General features: G+C 43.3%; 1 protein-coding gene across 1 annotated transcript in view; it reads left to right on the top strand.

The window, feature by feature from the left end:
* Nucleotides 1-22,565, top strand: part of ACOXL (acyl-CoA oxidase like) — a 335,830-nt gene that overhangs the window by 156,369 nt on the left and 156,896 nt on the right. Inside the window, exon 11 of the mRNA XM_055539295.1 lies at nt 6,797-6,913. Within this exon, the coding sequence (XP_055395270.1) occupies nt 6,797-6,913 (117 nt within the window). The remainder of the gene's footprint in view (nt 1-6,796; nt 6,914-22,565) is intronic.

Below are 22,565 nucleotides of genomic sequence, written 5' to 3'. Positions count from 1 at the left end.
TGGGGTAGCAGTAGTGACCCTGGTGATAACACCTGCCACGCCTTGAACACCTACTATGTGTCAGAGGCAGGGTCTCCCTTCCTCCTCACTGTCACCGTCAGTCCTGAAGAACCCAAAGTTCAGTCAGTCTGTCTAAGTCATTCAGTAGAAAATGGTAAGTGTCAAGAGTCTGTATGAAAACCAGTCTGATTCAAAGCCCGGGTTTTAAGCCTGTGTCCGACCTCCCCTCCTGTGATGCCTGGGATGACGTGATGTTGACTTTGTCCCACGATGGCCTCCCCGGGGGCAGCGGGAGACACCAGAAGACAATGAACACAAACTCAGAGAGAGGGAACCAGGTTCTCTGGGGTTTATTGTGAAGGGGTGTGAGCTCCAGTGTGTTGGGTCGGACCCCTTTTGCTGATGTACTTAAGCCCTCAGAGAAGAAGTGGGAGGTGGTCAGCCTTCAGATCCAGGGCGACCCAGGCCCGGCTGTCCCTGCTCCTTCACAGTGAGGGTTACTATGGCTACAGCCCGTCATAGAAACGGCGTACACAGCAGAAACATGGAGGCAGAGTCATAGGGTTGCTCTGCCTTGTGTGGCCTCTTATCTGAAAGGGATGCGGGGGTCTCCACTGGGGTCGTCCATCTGCGGATGGGAAAAAGTGGCCTGATTCCAAGCCCGTGTGGTTCTTCAGCCTGCTCCCCTGGGTGCTGCGCTCCCAGTGCTGGTGGACGGGGTGCACAGACTTTGCAGCCTACGACAGCAGAATGTCAGTTCCCACCAGACTAGGGTGGCCCATGACTTCAGACCCATGGGTTTCCTATTGGAGAGGGTCTTTAAATTCCTGGGTTTTGATTTGATGTAACCTTTGAGAAACTGAAAAAAAGTAACAGCGAAAGCTCTTTATCTCTGCAGTTTCCGGCAAGAAAACTTGGACTCTAGAGTCTGTGTTTGTGCCCTTAGGATGGTGATCCCTCTCTATAGACCTTTGGACCCTAATACCTAAGTGCCCTCATTTTTTCTGTATCTGAAACATTCTTGTGTTTAAAAATGGTCATTGTCACTGACCCCATCATAACCATTGAGGATCACCTGTTTTTTTCTCTGGTTGAATAAAAAGCCTGCTAAAAAGTGTGAGGAAAAAGGTGTCTGGAGGGTGCAAAAGGTATTCACTGGGAGCTCTACAGGATTGGATGGGCACTTGGAGAACTCTTCTTTGGGACCATGTTACATATTTAATCACAACCAAGGCTACTATTGGGGCTTCCCTATGGCTCGGTGGGAAAGAACTCACCAATGCAGGAGACATGGGTTTGATCCCTGGGTGGGGAAAATCTCCTGTAGAAGGAAATGGCAACCCATTCCAGTATTCTTGCCTGGAAAATTCCATGGACAGGGGAGCCTGGTGGGCAAGAGTCAGACATGACTTGGTGACTAAACAATAACAAGCGCAGGCTAATAGTAAAGAGGCACTTACTTATAGACTACATACATGCACCTTTCCATCTCTCCTACAGATGGATTGAAAATTGACCATTTAAAGAATGACACCTAAAACATGGTGGAGGTCTCATGGAGAGGCTGATATTTCAAGGCAGGATTGCTTTGTCAGAGCTCCCAGGCAAACTACTAAATGCTCATCTTATAAAAAAAACACACACAAAAAACAAAAACCAGTGAGAGTTGTGTGCAGTCTGAACCCTTTGATGATCCCAAACTTGACACCGGCGTGGGGTTGGGTCTGGTGAAGTTTGGGGCTGGGAGTCCAGCATCTGTTTCATGCATTACTGGATAAAAAGTTGCTGGGTTTAGGGACTTCCCTGGTAGTCTGGTGGTTAAGACATCCCCCTCCAATGCAAGAGGGTATGGGTTTGATCCCTGATCTGGGAGCTAAGATCCCATATACCTCGTGGCCAGAAAGCTAGAACATAAACAGAAGCAGTATATTGTAAAAAATTCAATAAAGACTTTGAAAATGGTCCACATCAAAAAAATCTTTAAAAAAAATGTAGCCAGGTTTTCACATCCTGGTCAGCCAGTTGAACTCAATCTGCCAGGTCCAACTGGTGCTATTAAAATATCCTGCTATGGGAACTCTTCTCAGTACTCTGTAATGACCTATATGGGACAAGAATCTAAAAAAGAGTGGATGTATGTAAATGTATAACTGATTCACTCTGCTGTACAGCAGAAAGTAACTCAACATTGTAAATCAACTATGTTCTAATGAAAATAAAAAAAAATGTCCTGCTTTGTAAACATATTTTCCCTCTGGGTTCCTATGTTCAGGAACATCAGAAAGAAGGAAAGAAACAGAGTCAGATGGGCTGTGGGCTCTCTGAGAGGCTGGGGTCTCCACTGGGGCCAAATTGGGCACAGTGGTCACCTGTGGAACACTCACAGGCTACCTTGAATCCTGTCTGTGGCTGAGTTATTAAACAAGGGTGGGTAGCCACAGGGAGTGAGGCTGGGCCTCAGGAATCTGCCCAGCTTTTGTCCGCAGAGGTCCGCCTTTGACAGCCGAGAAGCAGGGGTCTGTCCCCTGGCAGTAGGGGTGTGAACCAGCTTGCACCCCCAGAAGTCTCAGGATGAAGGACAAGGGGCCAGCCGTAGAACTCCTCTCTTTCTTCCAGTATGACCGGCTGTCATTCAGAGCAGGCTGATGCAATGATGCTCCAGAAGCAGGAAACCTGCAAAGCAATTATGTTTTTAGTAGGTCACTGGCCTCCTCTGGGAGAAGAGACCAGAGGGAGCGCTGGGGAGGCGGGCAGCCTGTGTCTCCCCAGAGGCTGCTCGTGTAGTAGCTGCGTGGGTGATTAATAGCTGTGTCACTTCCCATGAATGTTGCTTTAAGCGGCTGTGCTCAAAATTGAGTGGGAATGGAATAAAACAACCCCCAAATAAATGTTTCCTCCAGTCCTTATGAGTCGCTGGAAGCCAGAAATAGCTTTTCCAATCTATCATTTTAAATGGCATCATTCACAGCCCTCTCACATGGATACTGTGATGCACACTCTTTTTTAAAGACCATGAAAAATTTGAGCTCAGTGACTTTGGGGTTGTTTTCTGACCCTGAAATAAAATGATATTTATGGAGAAAAATATAGCCTTTACCTGGCTTTTTAAAGAAAAATAGTAAACCAGTGGAGGAAAAGGATAGGAAGAATTTTATGTCCATATAGATCATAAACTGGAAGAGTAAAAATGTCTGGCAGGCAGTAATTTCTGGCCAGCTGCAGGGATTCTGGTCTGGTGAGCCGTGTTCAGCGCAGTGTGCCAAGGATGCTGGCAACCGGAGGACGAGCCTGGACCCTCATGGCCCTCTGTGAGGTAGACTGGGGCCTGAGGCAGGGTGGCAGGCAGGGCTCCTGCTCCCGCTAAGCCCTCTCAGAGCGCAAAGTCTTGAGGCCACCTCTCTCTGCTGCCTGTGTTGGAGCCAGGCTCCTGGCTCTGGGTTTGATGGTGGTGATCTCAGGGATGACTCTGGCTGCATCTCTGGGCAGGAGAAGAATTGTTAGCTTTGAGTGTCATCTTTTCACCTGGAGCCACCACAGAGCACGTGTGACGGATGAGATGCCAGTGAGAACGTCCTGGCTCAGTGCATGGGAGGACTATCAGTGTCTTGGGCCAGAGAAAGGGAAGGAAAGACTATGGGTGCTGCCTGCTTTCCACCTACTCATTTCTTTCCTTCTTTTTTTAAAAAATATTTATTTATTTGACTGTACCAGGTCTTAGATGGGGCACACGGAATCCCATCTTCGTTGCAACATGCAGGATCTTTTTCGTTGAGTCATTTGAACTGTTAGTTGCGGCATGTGGGATCTAGTTCCCAACCAGGGATCAAATCCAGGCCCCCTGCATTGGGAGCTTGGAGTCTTAGCCACTGGACCACCAGGGAAGTCCCTCATTTCTTCTTTTCTTGTCCTTAGAAGAAAACCCAACCCCAAACCGGCAGAGGGTGGGCTCTTGGGCATAAGGACAAAGTAGATTACTCATTTTATTTGCTTCCCCCATCACAATCATAAGTGCTTACTTCCCACCCAGTACTCCAGTGTCTCCCAGCTGGGCTTTTATCAGAACATCTGTGAACAAGCAAACATTCCAAGGAGACACGGAGGGATGAGAAGTGGAGGAGTCAGGTGTGTTGCTGCTGGGAGATGGCAGGACCTTCATCATCTGTCACCTCGCTTTCAGTCTTTCCCACCCACTCACACCTGGCCAGGCTGGGACACCCGAAAACAACAGGCCTGCCCTTGGTGAGCTGTGAGTCTGGCCATGGCTGCTGTTTTAAAATGGTTGTTGTTCAGTCACTCGGTTGTGTCTCACTCTTTTGCAGCTCCGTGGACTGTAGCACGCCAGGCTCCTCTGTGGGATTTTCCAGGCAAGAATACTGGAGTGGGTTGCCATTTCCTTCTCCAGGGATCTTCCCAACCCACAGATCGAACGCGCATCTCTTGCATTGGCAGGCCGTTTCTTTACCACTGAGCCATGAGGGAAGCCCTAGTTTAATATTTTATATTGAATAAAATATAAGTTTAAGGAAATTGGTTAGGTATCTAGCAATATGTGTAATATCCCCAAAAGTTAATGACAGATCATACATTCTAATGTGATATGATTTTATCCATACTGTTAAATGTTTAATTCTAGCCAGTTAAAGGAGTGGGGACAAATGGAGTTTGTAGAATAACCTGACATTACATTGGTACCATTTTTTGGTCTATGACTGACTTATTGGTTTCAAAATGATCCAGCCAAAGCTGTTGTCCTACAGACTGTCAGGCTCGTTTGGCACTGTGCCCTGTTGTGGTCGGGATGGATGGAGGGCATGGGCAAAGGGCAGGGTCATGTTCCTCGGACAACCATCTGTGGATGGTTAGACTGGGGAAGCTCTGCTCATAGGAAATGAACCTGCGCTCACAGTGGGTCCATGTGTTCCTGTGTTGGGTCTGTTTTCACTGCCTCATACCCATACGACATGGTCAGGTTCTAAATTCTAGGTGCCTTGTGAACTAAAAAGATCATAGTGCCCTTCTTTTAATTACAAATAGTAGCAGTATTATTATTATGTAATATTTTTTTTTCGGTTGTGTGGGTCTTGGTTGTGGCATACAGGAGCTTGGATCTTTGTTGCCACATGAAAGATGTTTTAGTTGTGGCATGCGGGATTTAGTTCCCTGACCAGGGATTGACCCCTGGTCTCCTGCATTGGGAGTAGCGAGTCTTAGCCACTGGACCACCGGGGAAGTCCCTGGGAATAATATTAAAGCATGAAATTATAATAACAAAGGTCAAATATAAAATTTTAAAAATTTGCTGTTTTCTCTCTTGCCTGGAGAATCCCATGGACAGAGGGACCTAGCAGGGAACAGTCCGTGGGGTCACAAAGAGCGGGACGTGGCTGAGTGACTAACAGCAGCAGCAACTGACGGGCAGCTTCATTGCACTGGTGCCGCAGCAGGCTGCCCGTCGGACGACCTCGTGTGAGCGCGCCTGTGTATGTGTGCACAGGTTTGTGTGCATGTGTGCACGTGTATGTGTGTGAGAGGTTTCAAAAATAACATTAAAGTTGGGATTGTCCACAGACAGGAGGCTGCCAAGCCCAGATTGTAGAGCATCAGTTTGCATGGAGCAGGGGGTGATCTCGACAAGCTAGGCTCTTGCCGTATGCAGCCATGGGATTCTGTATGATTAATTGCTGGGCGATGTCTGGGGACCATCCTACCCCACTTTACAAGCAGCTTGAAGCAGGGCCTCTGTTCACCCCTGCATAGCTGCATCAGAGAGAAAGGCAGCCAGGGCTTCCCTGGTGGTCCAGTGGTTAAAACTTCTCCTTGCAGTGCAGGGGGTGAGGGTTCGCTCCCTGCTTGAGGAGCTAAGATCCCACAGGAACCAAAACATAAAACCAGCAATATTGTAACAAATTCGATAAAGACTCAAAAAAAAAGTTATAAAAAGAGAGAGGGAGAGGCAGTGCTGTGCACAGTGCACAGGGTTTAAGGCAGGATGGAGAGATCGCCTTTCCCATGAGAAACTCCAGGGGGGATGCAGTGGGCTGAAATAATGACCTGCCTGCGAATCTGACAGAAGCACCAGAGTTCGCTGCCTCCTCATTGAGTCCTTTTGAAATATGTTCTAGGGTATGTCAGAAACTTAGTAAAACTGAATAATTAATGATCACAAGGCACTGGGAACTATAAAATGCCATGTAAATATTAAGGTGTAAAAATTACTCTGTGTATTAAATAGATAACTTTGCTGTAAAAATTTCAATGGCGGGAAGGTTAATTTCCAGAGGAGGTGAAAAGCTTTTTGTTGGATTGTCTTCAGAAACTCTTGATATCTTATTATCTTAACTCTGTTTTAGAAGACTCAGGCATTCTGTTATCTGAAGTTGCTGTTCAGTTGCTTGGCCATGTCTGACTCTTTGTAACCCCATGGACTGCAACACACCTTTATTATCTCCCTGAGTTTGCTTAAACTCATGTCCATTGAGTTGGTGATGCCATCCAACCATCTCATCCTTTGTTGCCCCCCTTCTTCTAATGCCTTCAGTCTTTCCCAGCATCAGGATATTTTCTAACATGTCATCTCTTTGCATCAGGTGGCCAAAGTATTGGAGCTTCAGCATCAGTCCTTCCAATGAATATACAGTGATTATTTGATCTCCTTGCTGTCCAAGGGACTCTCAAGAGTCTTTTCCAGCACCATGTTAGAAAACATCAATTCTGAATTATTTAAAGGCAAATGAGTGTTTGGGGTGATGTTGTCTGTTAGATTTCGGTAAAGTTATGTTTGTTTGCTTCTCTCTAGCCGAAGGCAGTTTGGACCCAAAGCCAGGGAAGAGGTCAAGATTATTGAGCACCAAACGCAGACCCTGCGGCTGATGCCTCATCTGGCCACTGCCTTGGCCCTGACCTTCGCCAGCAGGTGAGATGGCTCCAGGGGTTTGCCCTGTCTCCAAGTGAGTCTGTGGTTTCATTAATAGGTGGGACAGGAGAGGTAGGCAGAGGCTTTACTTTTTTTCCTTTTTTATTAAAAATTTTATTATTTTTTTCCTTAAAAAACTGGAAATAGAACTGCCTTATGACCCAGAAATCCCACTGCTGGGCATACACACTGAGAAAACCAGAAGGGAAAGAGACATGTGTACCCCAATGTTCATCACAGCTCTGTTTATAATAGCCAGGACATGGAAGCAACCTAGATGTCCATCAGCAGATGAATGGATAAAAAAGCTGTGGTACATATACACAATGGAGCATTACTCAGCCATTAAAAAGAATACATTTGAATCAGTTCTAATGAGGTGGATGAAACTGGAGCCTATTATACAGAGTGAAGTAAGCCAGAAAGAAAAACACCAATACAGTATGCTAACGCATACATATGGAATTTAGAAAGATGGTAACGATGACCCTGTATGTGGACAACAAAAGAGACACTGATGTATAGAACAGTCTTTTGGACTCTGTGGGAGAGGGAGAGTGGGGGATGATTTGGGAGAATGGCATTGAAACATGTATAATATCATATAAGAAACGAATTGCCAGTCCAGGTTAGATACAGGATGCTTGGGGCTGGTGCACTGGGATGACCCAGAGGGATGGTACGGGGAGGGAGGTGGGAGGGGGGTTCAGGATGGGGAACATGTGTACACCCGTGGCGGATTCATGTTGATGTATGGCAAAACCAATGCAATATTGTAAAGTAATTACCCTCCAAAAAGCTTACTTGTAACTGAGAAGACTCCTAAGAGTCCCTTGGACACCTATGAGATCAAACCAGTCAATCCTAAAGAAAATCAGCCCTGAATATTCATTGGAAGGACTGATGTTGAAGCTGAAGCTCAATCCTTTGGCCACCTGATGTGAAGAGCTGACTCATTGGAAAAGACCCTGATGCTGGGAAAGATTGAGGGCAGGAGGAGACGGGGACGACAGAGGATGAGATGGTTGGATGGCATCACTGATTCAATGGACATGAACTTGGGCAAACTTCAGGAGATGGTGAGGGACAGAGAGGCCTGGCATGCTTCAGTCCATGGGGTTGCAGAGAGCCAAATGCAGCTTAGTGACTGAACAACAGCAGCACTTTTAACTGCAAACACAAAAAAGCCTGTGGTTAAACTCTAGTGTCAGGTTAAACGTGACATCTGAATCTTGATAGTCTGTGTATCGTGATGAACAGGAGCCATGACGAATTTGGGAAGACTCAGACTGATGTTCTCCGGAGTTTCTGAAAGAAACAGACTCAACCCATTACAATTTTTCTACCTGCGAAGAAGGTTCTGTTTATACTACTATTTTCAAAACTAGGTCAAGGTGTGCACACTGGTGTATTTGCAGGGGGCTGGGGGCATCACTATTGAATAAAAGAGCAGTAATCGTGCTGTCAAGTCACGGGGAACTTCACACTCTACAGCTGGCTCTTATCTATGTCTCACAAGCCCTAGATGTTGTCTGGGCAGTTGTACGTCATCACCACATTGTGAGCATCAGAAATTCAGGGATTTGCCTGAGACTGTAGCTCGGTGGTAAAGAATCTGCCTGCAGTTCAGGAGACACAAGAGATGTGGGTTTGATCCCTGGGTAATGAGTAGGTATATGTCTAACTATATAAGAAATTACCAGTTTTTCAGAAAGTTAGTACCATTTTATACTCTCTCATGCAATGTATGAGTGTTTCAGTTGCTCTGCATCCTTGCCAGCCATTGTTATTTTAAGGTTTTGTCTGTTTTGTTTGAATTTTAATTTTCTTGTCTTTCTAACAGGTATAATTTTATTACCTTAGTAAATAATGGACTTCCCTGATAGTTCAGTTGGTAAAGAATCCACCTGCAATTCAGGAGACACCAGTTTGATTCCTGGGTCCAGAAGATCCCCTGGAGAAGGGATCTCCAGGCTACCTACTCCAGGACTCTGGCCTGGAGAATTCCATGGACTGTATAGTCCATGGGTTCACAAACAGTCGGACACGACTGAGCGAAATGATGTTGAGCATCTTTTCCTGTGCTTGTTTGCTATCTGTATATTTTCTTCAATGGAGTATCTGTTCAGTTCTTTTACCCACTTTTAAATTGTGGTGTTTATATTTTTTATTGTTGAGTATCAGTGTTCTTTATATATTCTGGATAGAGTCTTTGATATCATATATGTGATTTGTAAGTGTTTTCTCCTCATCGGTCACTTTTCTTTTTATCCTCTTAAAAGTGTCTTGATCAGAGCAATAGTTTTAATTTTGATTTGATTTAATAGCTTTATTTTTTTTTTCAGATTCCTATGACTCATTTTTTTTAATTTTATTTTTTAACTTTACAATATTGTATTGGTTTTGCCATATATCAAAATGAATCCACCACAGGTATACACGTGTTCCCCATCCTGAACCCTCCTCCCTCCTCCCTCCCCGTACCATCCCTCTGGGTCGTCCCAGTGCACCAGCCCCAAGCATCCAGTATCGTGCATCGAACCTGGACTGGTGACTCGTTTCGTATATGATATTACACATGTTTCAATGCCATTCTCCCAAATCATCCCACCCTCTGCCTCTCCCACAGAGTCCAAAAGACTGTTCTATACATCAGTGTCTCTTTTGCGGTCTCGTATACAGGGTTATTGTTACCATCTTTCTAAATTCCATATATATGCATTCAGATCAGATCAGATCAGATCAGAAGCTCAGTCGTGTCCGACTCTTTGCGACCCCATGAATCGCAGCACGCCAGGCCTCCCTGTCCATCACCAACTCCCGGAGTTCACTGAGACTCACGTCCATCGGGTTAGTGATGCCATCCAGCCATCTCATCCTCTGTCGTCCCCTTCTCCTCCTGCCCCCAATCCCTCCCAGCATCACAGTCTTTTCCAATGAGTCAACTCTTTGCATGAGGTGCCCAAAGTACTGGCGTTTCAGCTTTAGCATCATTCCTTCCAAAGAAATCCCAGGGCTGATCTCCTTCAGAATGGACTGGTTGGATCTCCTTGCAGTCCAAGGGACTCTCAAGAGTCTTCTCCAACACCACAATTCAAAAGCATCAATTCTTCAGCGCTCAGCCTTCTTCACAGTCCAACTCTCACATCCATACATGACCACAGGAAAAACCATAGCCTTGACTAGACGAACCTTTGTTGGCAAAGTAATGTCTCTGCTTTTGAATATGCTATCTAGGTTGGTCATAACTTTCCTTCCAAGGAGTAAGCGTCTTTTAATTTCATGGCTGCAGTCACCATCTGCAGTGATTTTGGAGCCCATATATGCGTTAGTATACTGTATTGGTGTTTTTCTTTCTGGCTTACTTCACTCTGTATAATAGGCTCCAGTTTCATCCACCTCATTAGAACTGATTCAAATGTATTCTTTTTAATGGCTGAGTAATGCTCCATTGTGTATATGTACCACAGCTTTCTTATCCATTCATCTGCTGATGGACATCTAGGTTGCTTCCATGTCCTGGCTATTATAAACAGTGCTGCTTAATTTGTCTTGGAATTGGGTAATGTGAGTTTTTCTTTCTCAGAATTGTTTTGGCTCTTAATGCTTTTTGCCTTTTTGTACACATGTTAGAATCATCTTGTAAATATCTACAAGATAGCTGACATTTTGCTCGAGATTGTGTTGAATCTATAGATCAAATTGGGGAGAATTAACTTCTTCATGTTGAGACTTCCAGTTCATGAACACTGGGTTGTCTCTCCATTTTAAAAATTATTCTTAGATTTCTACTCCAGTGTTTTATAGTTTTCAACATACAGATTCTGGACATATTTTGTTTTGTTTATACTTAAGCGTTTTACTTTTCTTTGCTGGCACTTGTTTATTTCTAGTATATAGGAATTACTTTAGTATGTTGATCTATAATCTTATTTGTAGATTTTAATATATATGGGATTCTTCAGATTACCTGTTTCTTCTTGAATGGATTTATTTATTTCATCTAATTTGCCAATCTATAGCAATAGGGCTGGTTTTGGTGTTCCTTTGTCATCCTTCTAATACCTGTGGAATCAGCAGTGACTTCTTTCTTTCATTCCTGATTTTTCTTTTTGGTATTTGATTTTGCTTTTTGAGATGGATTTCTGTTGGAATATAGCTGCTTTACAGTGTTGTGTTGGTTTCTACTGTACAGCAAAATGAATTGGTCATGCAAATACATCTATCCCCTCAGCATCGAGTAGAGTTCAATGCCGTGTGTTATACAGCATGTTTTAATTAGTTATATAAATATATACATATTTATATATGTATATTTTATATACATACATGCATATTTATAATGTAAAAACTTATACAACTAATTAAAACAAGCATTTTAATTAATTATATAAAATATATACATGTGTATATACATATATAAATATGTATATATTTATATAACTAATTAAAATACACATATGATAAACACATATTTATATTATATATTTATGTAACTAATTTGTATCTATTTTATATTATATTTATGTATAATTATATCACTGCAGATGGTAACTGCAGCCATGAAATAAAAAGACACTTGCTCCTTGGAAGAAAAGTTATGACTAACTTAGATAGCTTATTAAAAAGCAGAGACATTACTTTGCCAACAAAGGTCCATCTAGTCAAGGCTATGGTTTTTCCAGTAGTCATGTATAGATGTGAGAGTTGGACTATAAAGAAAGCTGAGCACTGAAGAATGGATGCTTTTGAACAGTAGTGTTGGAGAAGACTCTTGAGAGTCCGTTGGACAGCAAGGAGATCCAACCAGTCCATCCTAAAGGAGATCAGCCCTGAGTACTCATTGAATATTCAGCACTGATGGTGAAGCTGAAACTCCACTACTCTGGCCGCCTGATGTGAAGAACGGACTCATTGGAAAAGATCCTGATGCTGGGAAAGACTGAAGGCAGCAGGAGAGGGGGACGACAGAGGATGAGATGGTTGGATGGTGTCACCGACTCAATGGACATGAGTTTAAGTAAACTCCAGGAGTTGGTGATGGACAGGGAGGCCTGGCGTGCTGTAGTCCATGGGGTCACAAAGAGTTGGACACGACTGAGCGACTGAACTCAACTGATATATATATAGCTTTATATATATCTTATACACAGTATCAATAGTGTATTTGCAAAGCAGAAATAGAGACACAGATGTAGAGAACAAATGTATGAATACCAAGAAGGAACTGGGGGGTTTGAGGAATTGGGAGATTAGGATTGACATATACATTCCTGATATTTTGTTCTCTTTCTCTGTCTTTCTCTCCCCTTCATCAGTTTGCATAGGTTTATCAATTACACTGTTTTTTCAAAAAACAGATTGAATGCAATTGATTTTCTCTATTGTTTTTCTGCTTTCAATTTTATTGGTATCTGCTTCAATGTTGATCCTAGATAGCATATTCAAAAGCAGAGACATTACTTTGCCAACAAAGGTTCGTCTAGTCAAGGCTATGGTTTTTCCTGTGGTCATGTATGGATGTGAGGGTTGGACTGTGAAGAAGGCTGAGCGCCAAAGAATTGATGCTTTTGAACTGTGGTGTTGGAGAAGACTCTTGAGAGTCCCTTGGACTGCAAGGAGATCCAACCAGTCCATTCTGAAGGAGATCAGCCCTGGGATTTCTTTGGAAGGAATGATGCTAAAGCTGAAACTCCAGTACTTTGGCCACCTCATGCGAAGAGTTGACTCACTGGAAAAGACTGTGATGCTGGGAGGGATTGGGGGCAGGAGGAGAAGGGGATGACGGAGGATGAGATGGCTGGATGGCATCACTGACTCGATGGATGTGAGTCTGAGTGAACTCCGGGAGTTGGTGATGGACAGGGAGGCCTGGCGTGCTGCGATTCATGGGGTCGCAAAGAGTCGGACACGACTGAGCGACTGATCTGATCAATGTTGATTATTTCTTTCCTTCTGTCTGTTCTGCTTTAATTTGTTCTCTCTCTCGTAAGGTTAATTTGTTCTCTCTCTCTCTCCCAAGGCTTTGGGACCTTGCTTCTTGCCTAATCATTTAGTACAAAACTTTTCCTGTAAGCCTCACTTTGGCTACACCCTCTGCTTTTGATGTGCACTATTTCCGTGTTCACTCTCATTCATTCAGAACTTCTGCTTTGACTTATGTGTTTATTCAGAAGTGCTGTCATGGTACTTCTAGTAGAAGAATATCTTATGAAAGATTCTGTTCTTTCAAACTTAAGGCCCAGAACACACACTGCAGATCTAATAAGTTCCACGTTATGAAGACTATGTCTTCTGTTATATTTGGGAGGGTGGTTCTATAAGTGTCAGTTAGGTTAAGCTGGTTTATTGTGCTCTGCAGACCATGCATATCCTTACTGATTTTCTGCCTCTTGTTCTAAGAGAACTATACAGATTTGCCTATTTCTTCTTTCAGTTTTATTATTAGTTTTTGTCTTTAGTATTTTGCCATTTTTAAGATGCATATACATATAAGGATTATTGTATTTTCTTGGACAGTTGATCCCTTTATCATCATGTAATGTTTCTCTTAATCCTTGAGGACAGTCCTTGTCCTGAAGTCTATTTTGTCATGTTAATATATCACAGCTACTCCATGCTCCTTTGACTTAGTGTTTCATGGCACATCTCTATCATACATTTGTTTTTAACCTGAATATCCATTTGAAGTGGGTTTCTTTATAAAACAGAGGATAGTTAGTCTTGATTATTTTTTTTAAATCTAACTTGAAAATCTCTGACTTTTAGCTGTTGTGTTTAGACCAATTGCATTTAAAGTGATTGTTGATATGTTTGGATTAGTAGACAGCTGATTCTGTTTTTTCCATCTGTTTTTTTGTTACTTTTTGAATGAATATTGCTTATTATTCCATTTTATCTCCTTGATTGACATTATTTATACTTCTTTTGAAAATATTTTAATTGTTGACCCAGGGTTTATAGTACACATCTTTAGTGAATTAGAGTCTACATTAAACTATTATCTTGCCTCCCCTGTAGTGTAAGGACCTTAAACAGTGTATTCCCAATTCCTCCCTTGCATCCTTTTTCTGTCATTGTTGTCACATAATTTACTTTAAAATATGCTGCAAATATGCAGTGCATTGCTCCTGATGTTCTTATACGTAGTCATGTTTTAGAGCAATTAAAAATAAGTAAAATAGATTTTTTTTTACCTTTCTTTATTCAGTTGCCAACATTGTTAATTTGCTTGTGTAGATCCAAATTTCTAATTGATACCATATTTGTTCTGCCTGAAGAATTTCTAACATTTCTTGTAAAATAGGTCTGCTAGCAATGAATTCACCCATTTTTTTGGAGAAAGTCTTTATTTCTCCTTTTTTTTTTTTTTTTTTAAAGACATTAGCAGTATACCCAGAATTCTGGGTTGATAGTTTATTTTTCTTTGAGCATCTTAGCAATGTCACTGTATAGGCTCATTTTTTTTTCCATTTTATTTATTTAAGTTGAAGTACAATTGCTTTACAATGTTGTGTTAGTTTCTGCTGTACAACAACATGAATCAGCCATATGTATACATATTTCCCTTCCCTCCTGGGCCTTGCTCACACCCCACCATCCCACCCCTCTGTGTTCTATAGGCTTCTTGATTTCTTGATTCTCATGAAAAAACAGCCGTCATTTTTCTGTCTGTTTTCCTGTATTCGCAGTATATTCCCACTTTAACTGCTTTTAAGAGTTTCTCTTGTTCTTTGATTTTCAGGGTTTGATTATGTTGGCCGAGGTGTGGTTTTGTGGTTTCGTATGTCTGTGCTGTTTGGAGTTTGTAGAGCCTCTGGGATCTGTGGGTTGAAGTTTCTCATCAAATTTGGAAATATTTTGGCCATTATTTCTTTAAATATTTCTTCTGCCTCTTTCTTTCTTTCCCTCTACACAGATGTTAACCTGCTTCATACTGTCCTACATGTCACTGAAGTTATGTTCTTTTTTTTCTTTATACTTCAATTTGGATAATGTCCATGGATCTGTCTTCAAGTTTTCTGATTCTTTTGTATACAATGTCCAGTCTACTAAAAAGTGCTGATCCCTCCCTGGAATTCTATTCATCAAGGCTCCTTGAAGCTTTTGTTCTTTGACGGCACTTTGGGAAAATATGATTTTTATTTTATCCACTTTCTTGCTGTTATTAAGGGATCAAAAATCTCTGGTGTACTTTTATATCTTAGCCCTGTGACATTTCTTTAACCTTATTGATGTCATCTGAAATTGTTGCTAACTCTCTACAAAATGTTGTTGTTCAGTCACTCAGTCATGTCTGACTCTTTGCGACCCCATGGACTGCAGCACATCAGGCTTCCCTCTCATTCTATCACTATCTCCTGGAGTTTGCTCAAACTCATGTCCGGTTAGTCAATGATACCATCCAACCATCTCATCCTCTGTTGTCCCCTTCTCCTCCTGTCCTCAATCTTTCCGAGCATCAGGGTCTTTTCCAATGAGTTGGCTCTTCGAATCAGGTGGGTAACGTATTGGAGCTTCAGCTTCAGCATCAGTCCTTCCATTGAATATTCAGGGTTGATTTCCTTTAGGATGGACTGGTTTGATCTCCTTGCAGTCTAAAGGACTCTCAAGAGTCTTCTCCAACACCACAGTTCGAAGACCTCACATATCCCTTTTGATCTTACACTTTCTGACTTGCTTCAACTGAGCCAGATAATTCTTGACACAAAGGTTGGTTTTCAGTGGTTCTCTGATGTGCTTTTTAAAAACTACAGACTCTCTGCACCCATTCCCATGATTCAGATTCACCTGATCTAGGGAACATCCTAAGGAATCCAGAGTTATTATGCTCTTAAGTTCCTTGGTGATTCTTATGAGCAGCCAGAGCTGAGAACTGCAGGAACTTTTTTAGGGAGTTTCCTAGCATGACCTGCAAATTATTTTCACTAATAGTTAAGAAGCAGCAGTATTAAATTATCATGAACATTTATGGTGGATCAAAATAACTTGACAATGAAACCTAAGAATGTTTTGCATGCATGCCAAAGACAAACAAAATTTTTCCTTTGAATTTTTTGCCCAGCAGGATTTGTGATATTATGAAGAGGGAAGGGTGTCTATAAATTCTTAATCTACAACTGACAAATCCATGACACAAGAAGTTACTGGACCACATAACAAATAGGCACTATATAGTCCACACTGATAAGTTTACATATATATATATACACACACACAAACACATATTTGTATATATGTGTATATGTTTATATATACATATAAACACCCATCTTTATATCTAACAAAAGTGTTATATGTATCTACATATTTCTTTTTTCTTCAGCTCCATCTTTATTCTTTATTTATTGTAAAAGTAATAGTTCTACTTTATTTTTACTTGGGGTGTAGTTGCTTTTACAATGTTGTGTTAGTCTCTGCTCTACAATGAAGTGAATCACCTATAGGTATGCATATGTCCCGTCCCTTTTGGATTTCCCCTTCCCCTCATCCTGCACGTCCAGGTCGCCACAGAGCACCGAGCTGAGCTCCCTGTGCTTCACAGCAAGTTCCTACCAGCCATCTGTTTTACACACAGGAGTGTGTGTAGGAATGTCAGTCCTAATTGCCCAGTTTGTTCCACCCTCTCCTTTCCCCTGTGTCCACATATCTGTTCTTTATGTTTGTGTCTCTATTCCTGCCCTAGAAATAAGTTCATTTGCACCATTTTTCTAGATTCCCCATATATGCGCTGATATACAATCCTTGTTCTTCTCCTTCGAATTTACTTCATTCTGTATGACTGTTTCTAGTCCATCGTCACTACAGTTGATTCAATTTCATTCCTTTTTGTGGCTGAATAAACATCATATACCTTGATTTTGTAAGAACTGTGTTGCCACTATTACTAAAACTTAAAATTTCTCTCGATTTTGAGAGAGACACTCCTCAAAGGCCAACATCAGAGAAACAGAGATCACAGTTCTAGTTTTAGGTTTCAAGGGAGAATCGAGAGGTAATAAATGAAAGTGAAAAAGTAAAAGTGAGAGTGTTAGTCACTCAGTCATGTCCTACACTTTCGACCCCATGGACTGCAGCCCATCAGGTCCTCTGTCCATGGAATTCTCCAGGCAAGAAGACTAGAGTGGGTTGCCCTTCCTTTCTCCAGAGGATCTTCCTGACCCAGGGATTGAACGTGGGTCTCCTACATTGCAGGCTGATTCTTTACCATCTGAGCCACCAGGGAAGCCCCAATAAATAGAAATTAACTGGTAAATAGAAAAATCACAGGACCATGTGTCACGCATGGGTGAGGTAGTGTTGAACAGGACCCATCAGACATGCTCACCACACTGTCAATCTAATTGCCCCTGCTGCTGCTGCTGCTAAGTCACTTCAGTCATGTCCGACTCTGTGCGACCCCATACACAGCAGCCCACCAGGCTCCCCCATCCCTGGGATTCTCCAGGCAAGAACACTGGAGTGGGTTGCCATTTCCTTCTCCAATGCATGAAAGTGAAAAGTGAAAGTGAAGTCGCTCAGTCGTGCCCGACTCTGTGCGACCCCATGGACTGCAGCCCACCAGGCCCTTCCGTCCATGGGATTTTCCAGGCAAGAGTACTGGAGTGGGAATTGCCCCTAGGACCTCCCTAATTTTCATGACCTTTACCTCCTTGAGCCCTCAGTGGCCTCTGGTCTAGTTCAGTGTCCCCAGCATGGTTCTGTTGTTCCCTGCCTTGTTTTCCTTCTCTCTGTCCCCCAATAGCAGCAGGAGGTGGACCCACTGAAAATCTGGTTAAACGAATCCCTAGGACAAAGTGCTGCAACTGTGGGGAGAGATTGTCTGTGTTTTAAAACAATGCTGAAAAGAAGGTGGCGTTTCTGTGACAAAGTCTGGCTTTCCTATTTCTCTCTCATTTACCAACCCTATTGCTTCTCCTTCTGGTAAGGAAATAGTTTAATGCAGTTGGTTGTTACATGACAAAATTTAATGCTAAGTACCTCTCCCCAACACCCTACTTTTTAAAAAAATTATTTTTAAAGTTTGGCTGCACCAGGTCTTAGCTGCAGGGTGTGTGTGCATGCGTGCTCAGTCATGTCTGACTCTTTGTGACCCCAGGGATTGTAATCCCCCGGGGTCCTCTGTCCACGGGATTTTCCAGACAAGAATTCTAGAATGGGTTGCCATTTCCTCTTCCAAGGGATCTTCCTGACCCAGGGATCGAATCTACATCTTCTGCATTGGCAGTTGGATTCTTTACCACTGAGCCACCCAGAATCTGCCTCCCTGATAAGGGATTGAACCTGAGTCCCCTGCATTGTGAGTGTGAAGTCTTAGCCACTGGACCATTAGGGAAGTCTCCCCAAACACCCCTCTTTTTAAAAAGTAAGGTTATCACAACTTGGTTACAGGTTCCTTCTTCCAGTTTCTGTGGGCACAGTTCTATCAGTCAACTGACTGCAGTTTCAGGATCTGGGTAACCTGAGGTTGGATGGGTTAGACATTTGTTCAATGCATTGGGTTTCATTCAAGTGTAGAGAAACAGTTGTGAGGGTCCAGACCTGTGGGTGTATGTGGCTGGAGTTAGGTGATCAGGGAAAACACCCCACCAGCCAGGCTCAGCAGCCCTGCCTCTCTTCCCATCTAATGTAATCAAAGCGCAAAGAGTCAGAGCTTCACATCACAGTAAGATGCAGGTCATGGAAGTGAAATGGGACAGCTCCTTGCAGGGCGTGTCACGTGTGTCCATGTCCTCAGCAGTCGTACGGCCCCTTGCTAGCCGGGCTGCCAGGTAAATTGCGGTCTCCCAGTTGACTCTGAGCTTCAGATGCTGACACACGGCTTTGAGGTCTCAGTGTGTTCCCAGGACTGCAACAGGGAGTGTGCTCTTAAACTAAAGATTAAGCACTGTTTGTCTGGAGTTCAGATTTTCCTGGGCGTGCTCTGCTTCTCTTTGTTGAATCTGGCAGTCTTGCTGGAGTCAGACGTGGTCCCTGCTGCATGGAACTTTGCTGCTTCATCTGGGTTTTGACAGTAGCGGGTTGGTAAGCGGATCTGGTTCCCAAATCCTTCACCTTGGGGTGGGCCCGCTTGGGCCTTAGCAAGCCCCCCACCCCCCCAGCCCACTCCACTCATGTCCTCTTGGCCTTGACAAGGAGGGGACAGAACCGATGTCCTTTGGCACCTGCTTCTCTAGAAGAGGCAGGACACATCTCCCACCTGGCTGCTCAGCTGCTGGGCAGAGCTGACTCAGTGGGGAGGGGCCTGGCTCAATGGGAGTGTCTGTTCCAGGTGATGGGGGCCCCCTGAGGAGCCTGCCAGGTCTTCCTCCCTCCTCTCCCCCTCTTCCCCACATGTGTGGCAGGTCCCTCTCCAGGCCTGAGGACTTGAGAGCCAACAGAACCATCACAGCCCTGCCAGGGTGGCCCCATGGCTGGGGAAAACAGGTGGCCCATTTCCCTGTGGCTGTGCTTGCCGATCCTTGGGTCACTTCTTATCCTCGGCGGGGCCCCTTCCCACGCCGGGGCTCCAGTGTCTTCCATGCATCCTGGCTCAGGGCTGTGCCCGTGGGCGCCTGGCACCCGGGCCTTACTGAACCTCTGTGTTCTCACTCACTATGACAGTAATTAGCAACTGTGATGGGAATGTTTCTGTTGGTGTTCAGTCGCTAAGTCGTGTCTGACTCATTGAGACCCCATGGATTGTAGCCTGCCAGACTCCTCTTTCTGTGGGATTTCCCAGGCAAGATTAATGGAGTGAGTTGCCCTGCCCTCCTCCAGGGGTTCTTCCCAACTCAGGGATTAAACCCATGTCTCCTGCAGTGGCAGGCAGGTTCTTAACTGCTGAGCCACCAGGGAAGCCCACATGGTGGGAATACATGCCCATAACTGTTAGTTGCTGTGTGGCCATTACCCCAAGACATCTCAAACTTTCCACACCTATCCTGCCAGTTATCACATTCTGGTGATTTTCCTTTCTACTATGAAATCCCTTAAAGCTCATTGTCTCCAGCATCTTGCCAGCTCCTTCTCTTGCCTCTGTGCACCCGACATCCAGCCTGGCCCTGGTCAAATCCATTCTCCACAAGCTCCATACCCGGGATGAAATCTGAATTCTTACCTGCCTGCTGGGACCCTCCCATGGGCTCACTCTGTCTTTTGCACTGGAAGAAACTTGCTCCCTCATGTGGCACCCGGGGCATCTTTACCTGCCTGGCCCCTAAGACACCCAACCCATCTGTCGCCTCTTCAGTCCTTCACCCAGGCTTGGATCAGCCTATTTCCTGCTTCAGCCTTTCTTACAGCAGACTCCTCCCTCATCCCACCACTCACCTCTCACATCTTTGCCTCCCATCACCTGTTGTCATGTGCCCTAACTCACCTTCTTCCCTGAGCCCCTCCTGGAATTTGTTGTTGTTCAGTCACTAAGTCATGTCTGACTCTTTGAGACCCCATGGACTGCAGCACACCAGGCTCCTCTATCCTCCATTGAGGACAGACTCCTCCTGGAGTTTGCTCAGATTCCTGTCCATTGAGTTGGTGATGCTATCTAACATCTAATCCTCTGTCGTCCCCCTCTCCTCTTGCCCCCAATCTTTCCCAGCATCAGGGTCTTTTCCAATGAGTTGGCTCTTCTCATCAGGTGGCCAAAGTATTAGAACTTCAGCATCCATCCTTCCAATGAATGTTCAGGGTTGATTTCCTTTAGGAGTGACTGGTTGATCTCCTTGTTATCTGAGGGATTCTCAAGAGTCTTCTCCAGCACCACAGTTCAAAAGCATCTATTCTTTGGCACTCAGCCTTCCTTATGATCCAACTCTCACATTCATATGTGACTACTAGAAAAGCCATAGCTTTGACTATACTTACCTTTCTGTTGGCAAAGTGATATCTCTGCTTTTTAAGATGCTGTCTAGGTTTGTCATAGCTTTCCCTACACTGAAACCAAGCACCATACAAGGGCCAACAAGTTCCAGAGCAAGACATACCATGCAAATTCTCCAGCAACACAGGAACACAGCCCTGAGCTCCAATATACAAGCTGCCCAAAGTTACTACAAAACCATAGACATCTCATAATTCATTACTGGACACTTCATTGTACTCCAGAGAGAAGAAATCCAGCTCCACCCACTAGAACACCGACACAAGCTTCCCTAACCAAGAAACCTTGACAAGCCACCTGTACAAACCCACACATAGTGAGGAAATGCCACAATAAAGAGAACTCCACAAACTGCCAGAATACAGAAAGGACACCCCAAACACAGCAATATAAACAAGATGAAGAGACAGAGGAATACCCAGCAGGTAAAGGAACAGGATAAATGCCCACCAAACCAAACCAAAGAGGAAGAGATAGGGAATCTACCTGATAAAGAATTCCAAATAATGATAGTGAAAATGATCCAAAATCTTGAAATCAAAATGGAATCACAGATAAATAGCCTGGAGACAAGGATTAAGAAGATGCAAGAAAGGTTTAACAAGGACCTAGAAGAAATAAAAAAGAGTCAATATATAATGAATAATGCAATAAATGAGATCAAAAACACTCTGGAGGCAACAAATAGTAGAATAACAGAGGCAGAAGATAGGATTAGTGAATTAGAAGATAGAATGGTAGAAATAAATGAATCAGAGAGGAAAAAAGAAAAACGAATTAAAAGAAATGAGGACAATCTCAGAGACCTCCAGGACAATATTAAACGCTACAACATTCGAATCATAGGCGTCCCAGAAGAAGAAGACAAAAAGAAAGACCATGAGAAAATACTTGAGGAGATAATAGTTGAAAACTTCCCTAAAATGGGGAAGGAAATAATCACCCAAGTCCAAGAAACCCAGAGAGTCCCAAAGAGGATAAACCCAAGGCGAAACACCCCAAGACACATATTAATCAAATTAACAAAGATCAAACACAAAGAACAAATATTAAAAGCAGCAAGGGAAAAACAACAGATATCACACAAGGGAATTCCCATGAGGATAACAGCTGATCTTTCAATAGAAACTCTTCAAGCCAGGAGGGAATGGCAAGACATACTTAAAGTGATGAAAGAAAATAACCTATAGCCCAGATTATTGTACCCAGTAAGGATCTCATTCAAATATGAAGGAGAAATCAAAAGCTTTACAGACAAGCAAAAGCTGAGAGAATTCAGCACCACCAAACCAGCTCTCCAACAAATACTAAAAGATATTCTCTAGACAGGAAACACAAAAAGGGTGTATAAACTCGAACCCAGAACAATAAAGTAAATGGCAACGGGATCATACTTATCAATAATTACCTTAAACGTAAATGGGTTGAATGCCCCAACCAAAAGACAAAGAATGGCTGAATGGATACAAAAACAAGAGCCCTATATATGTTGTCTTGTCTACAAGAGACCCACCTCAAAACAGGGGACACATACAGACTGAAAGTGAAGGGCTAGGAAAAGATTTTCCATGCAAATAGAGACCAAAAGAAAGCAAGAGTAGCAATACTCATATCAGATAAAATAGACTTTAAAACAAAGGCTGTGAAAAGAGACAAAGAAGGTCACTACATAATGATCAAAGGATCAATCCAAGAAGAAGATATAACAATTATAAATATATATGTACCCAACATAGGAGCACCACAATATGTAAGACAAATGCTAACAAGTATGAAAGGGGAAATTAA

Source organism: Bubalus kerabau, chromosome 11, assembly GCF_029407905.1.
Source record: "Bubalus kerabau isolate K-KA32 ecotype Philippines breed swamp buffalo chromosome 11, PCC_UOA_SB_1v2, whole genome shotgun sequence".
Lineage (NCBI taxonomy): Eukaryota > Metazoa > Chordata > Mammalia > Artiodactyla > Bovidae > Bubalus > Bubalus kerabau.
The sequence above is the reverse complement of the archived record's forward strand: the minus strand, read 5'-3'. Positions and strand labels throughout refer to the sequence as shown.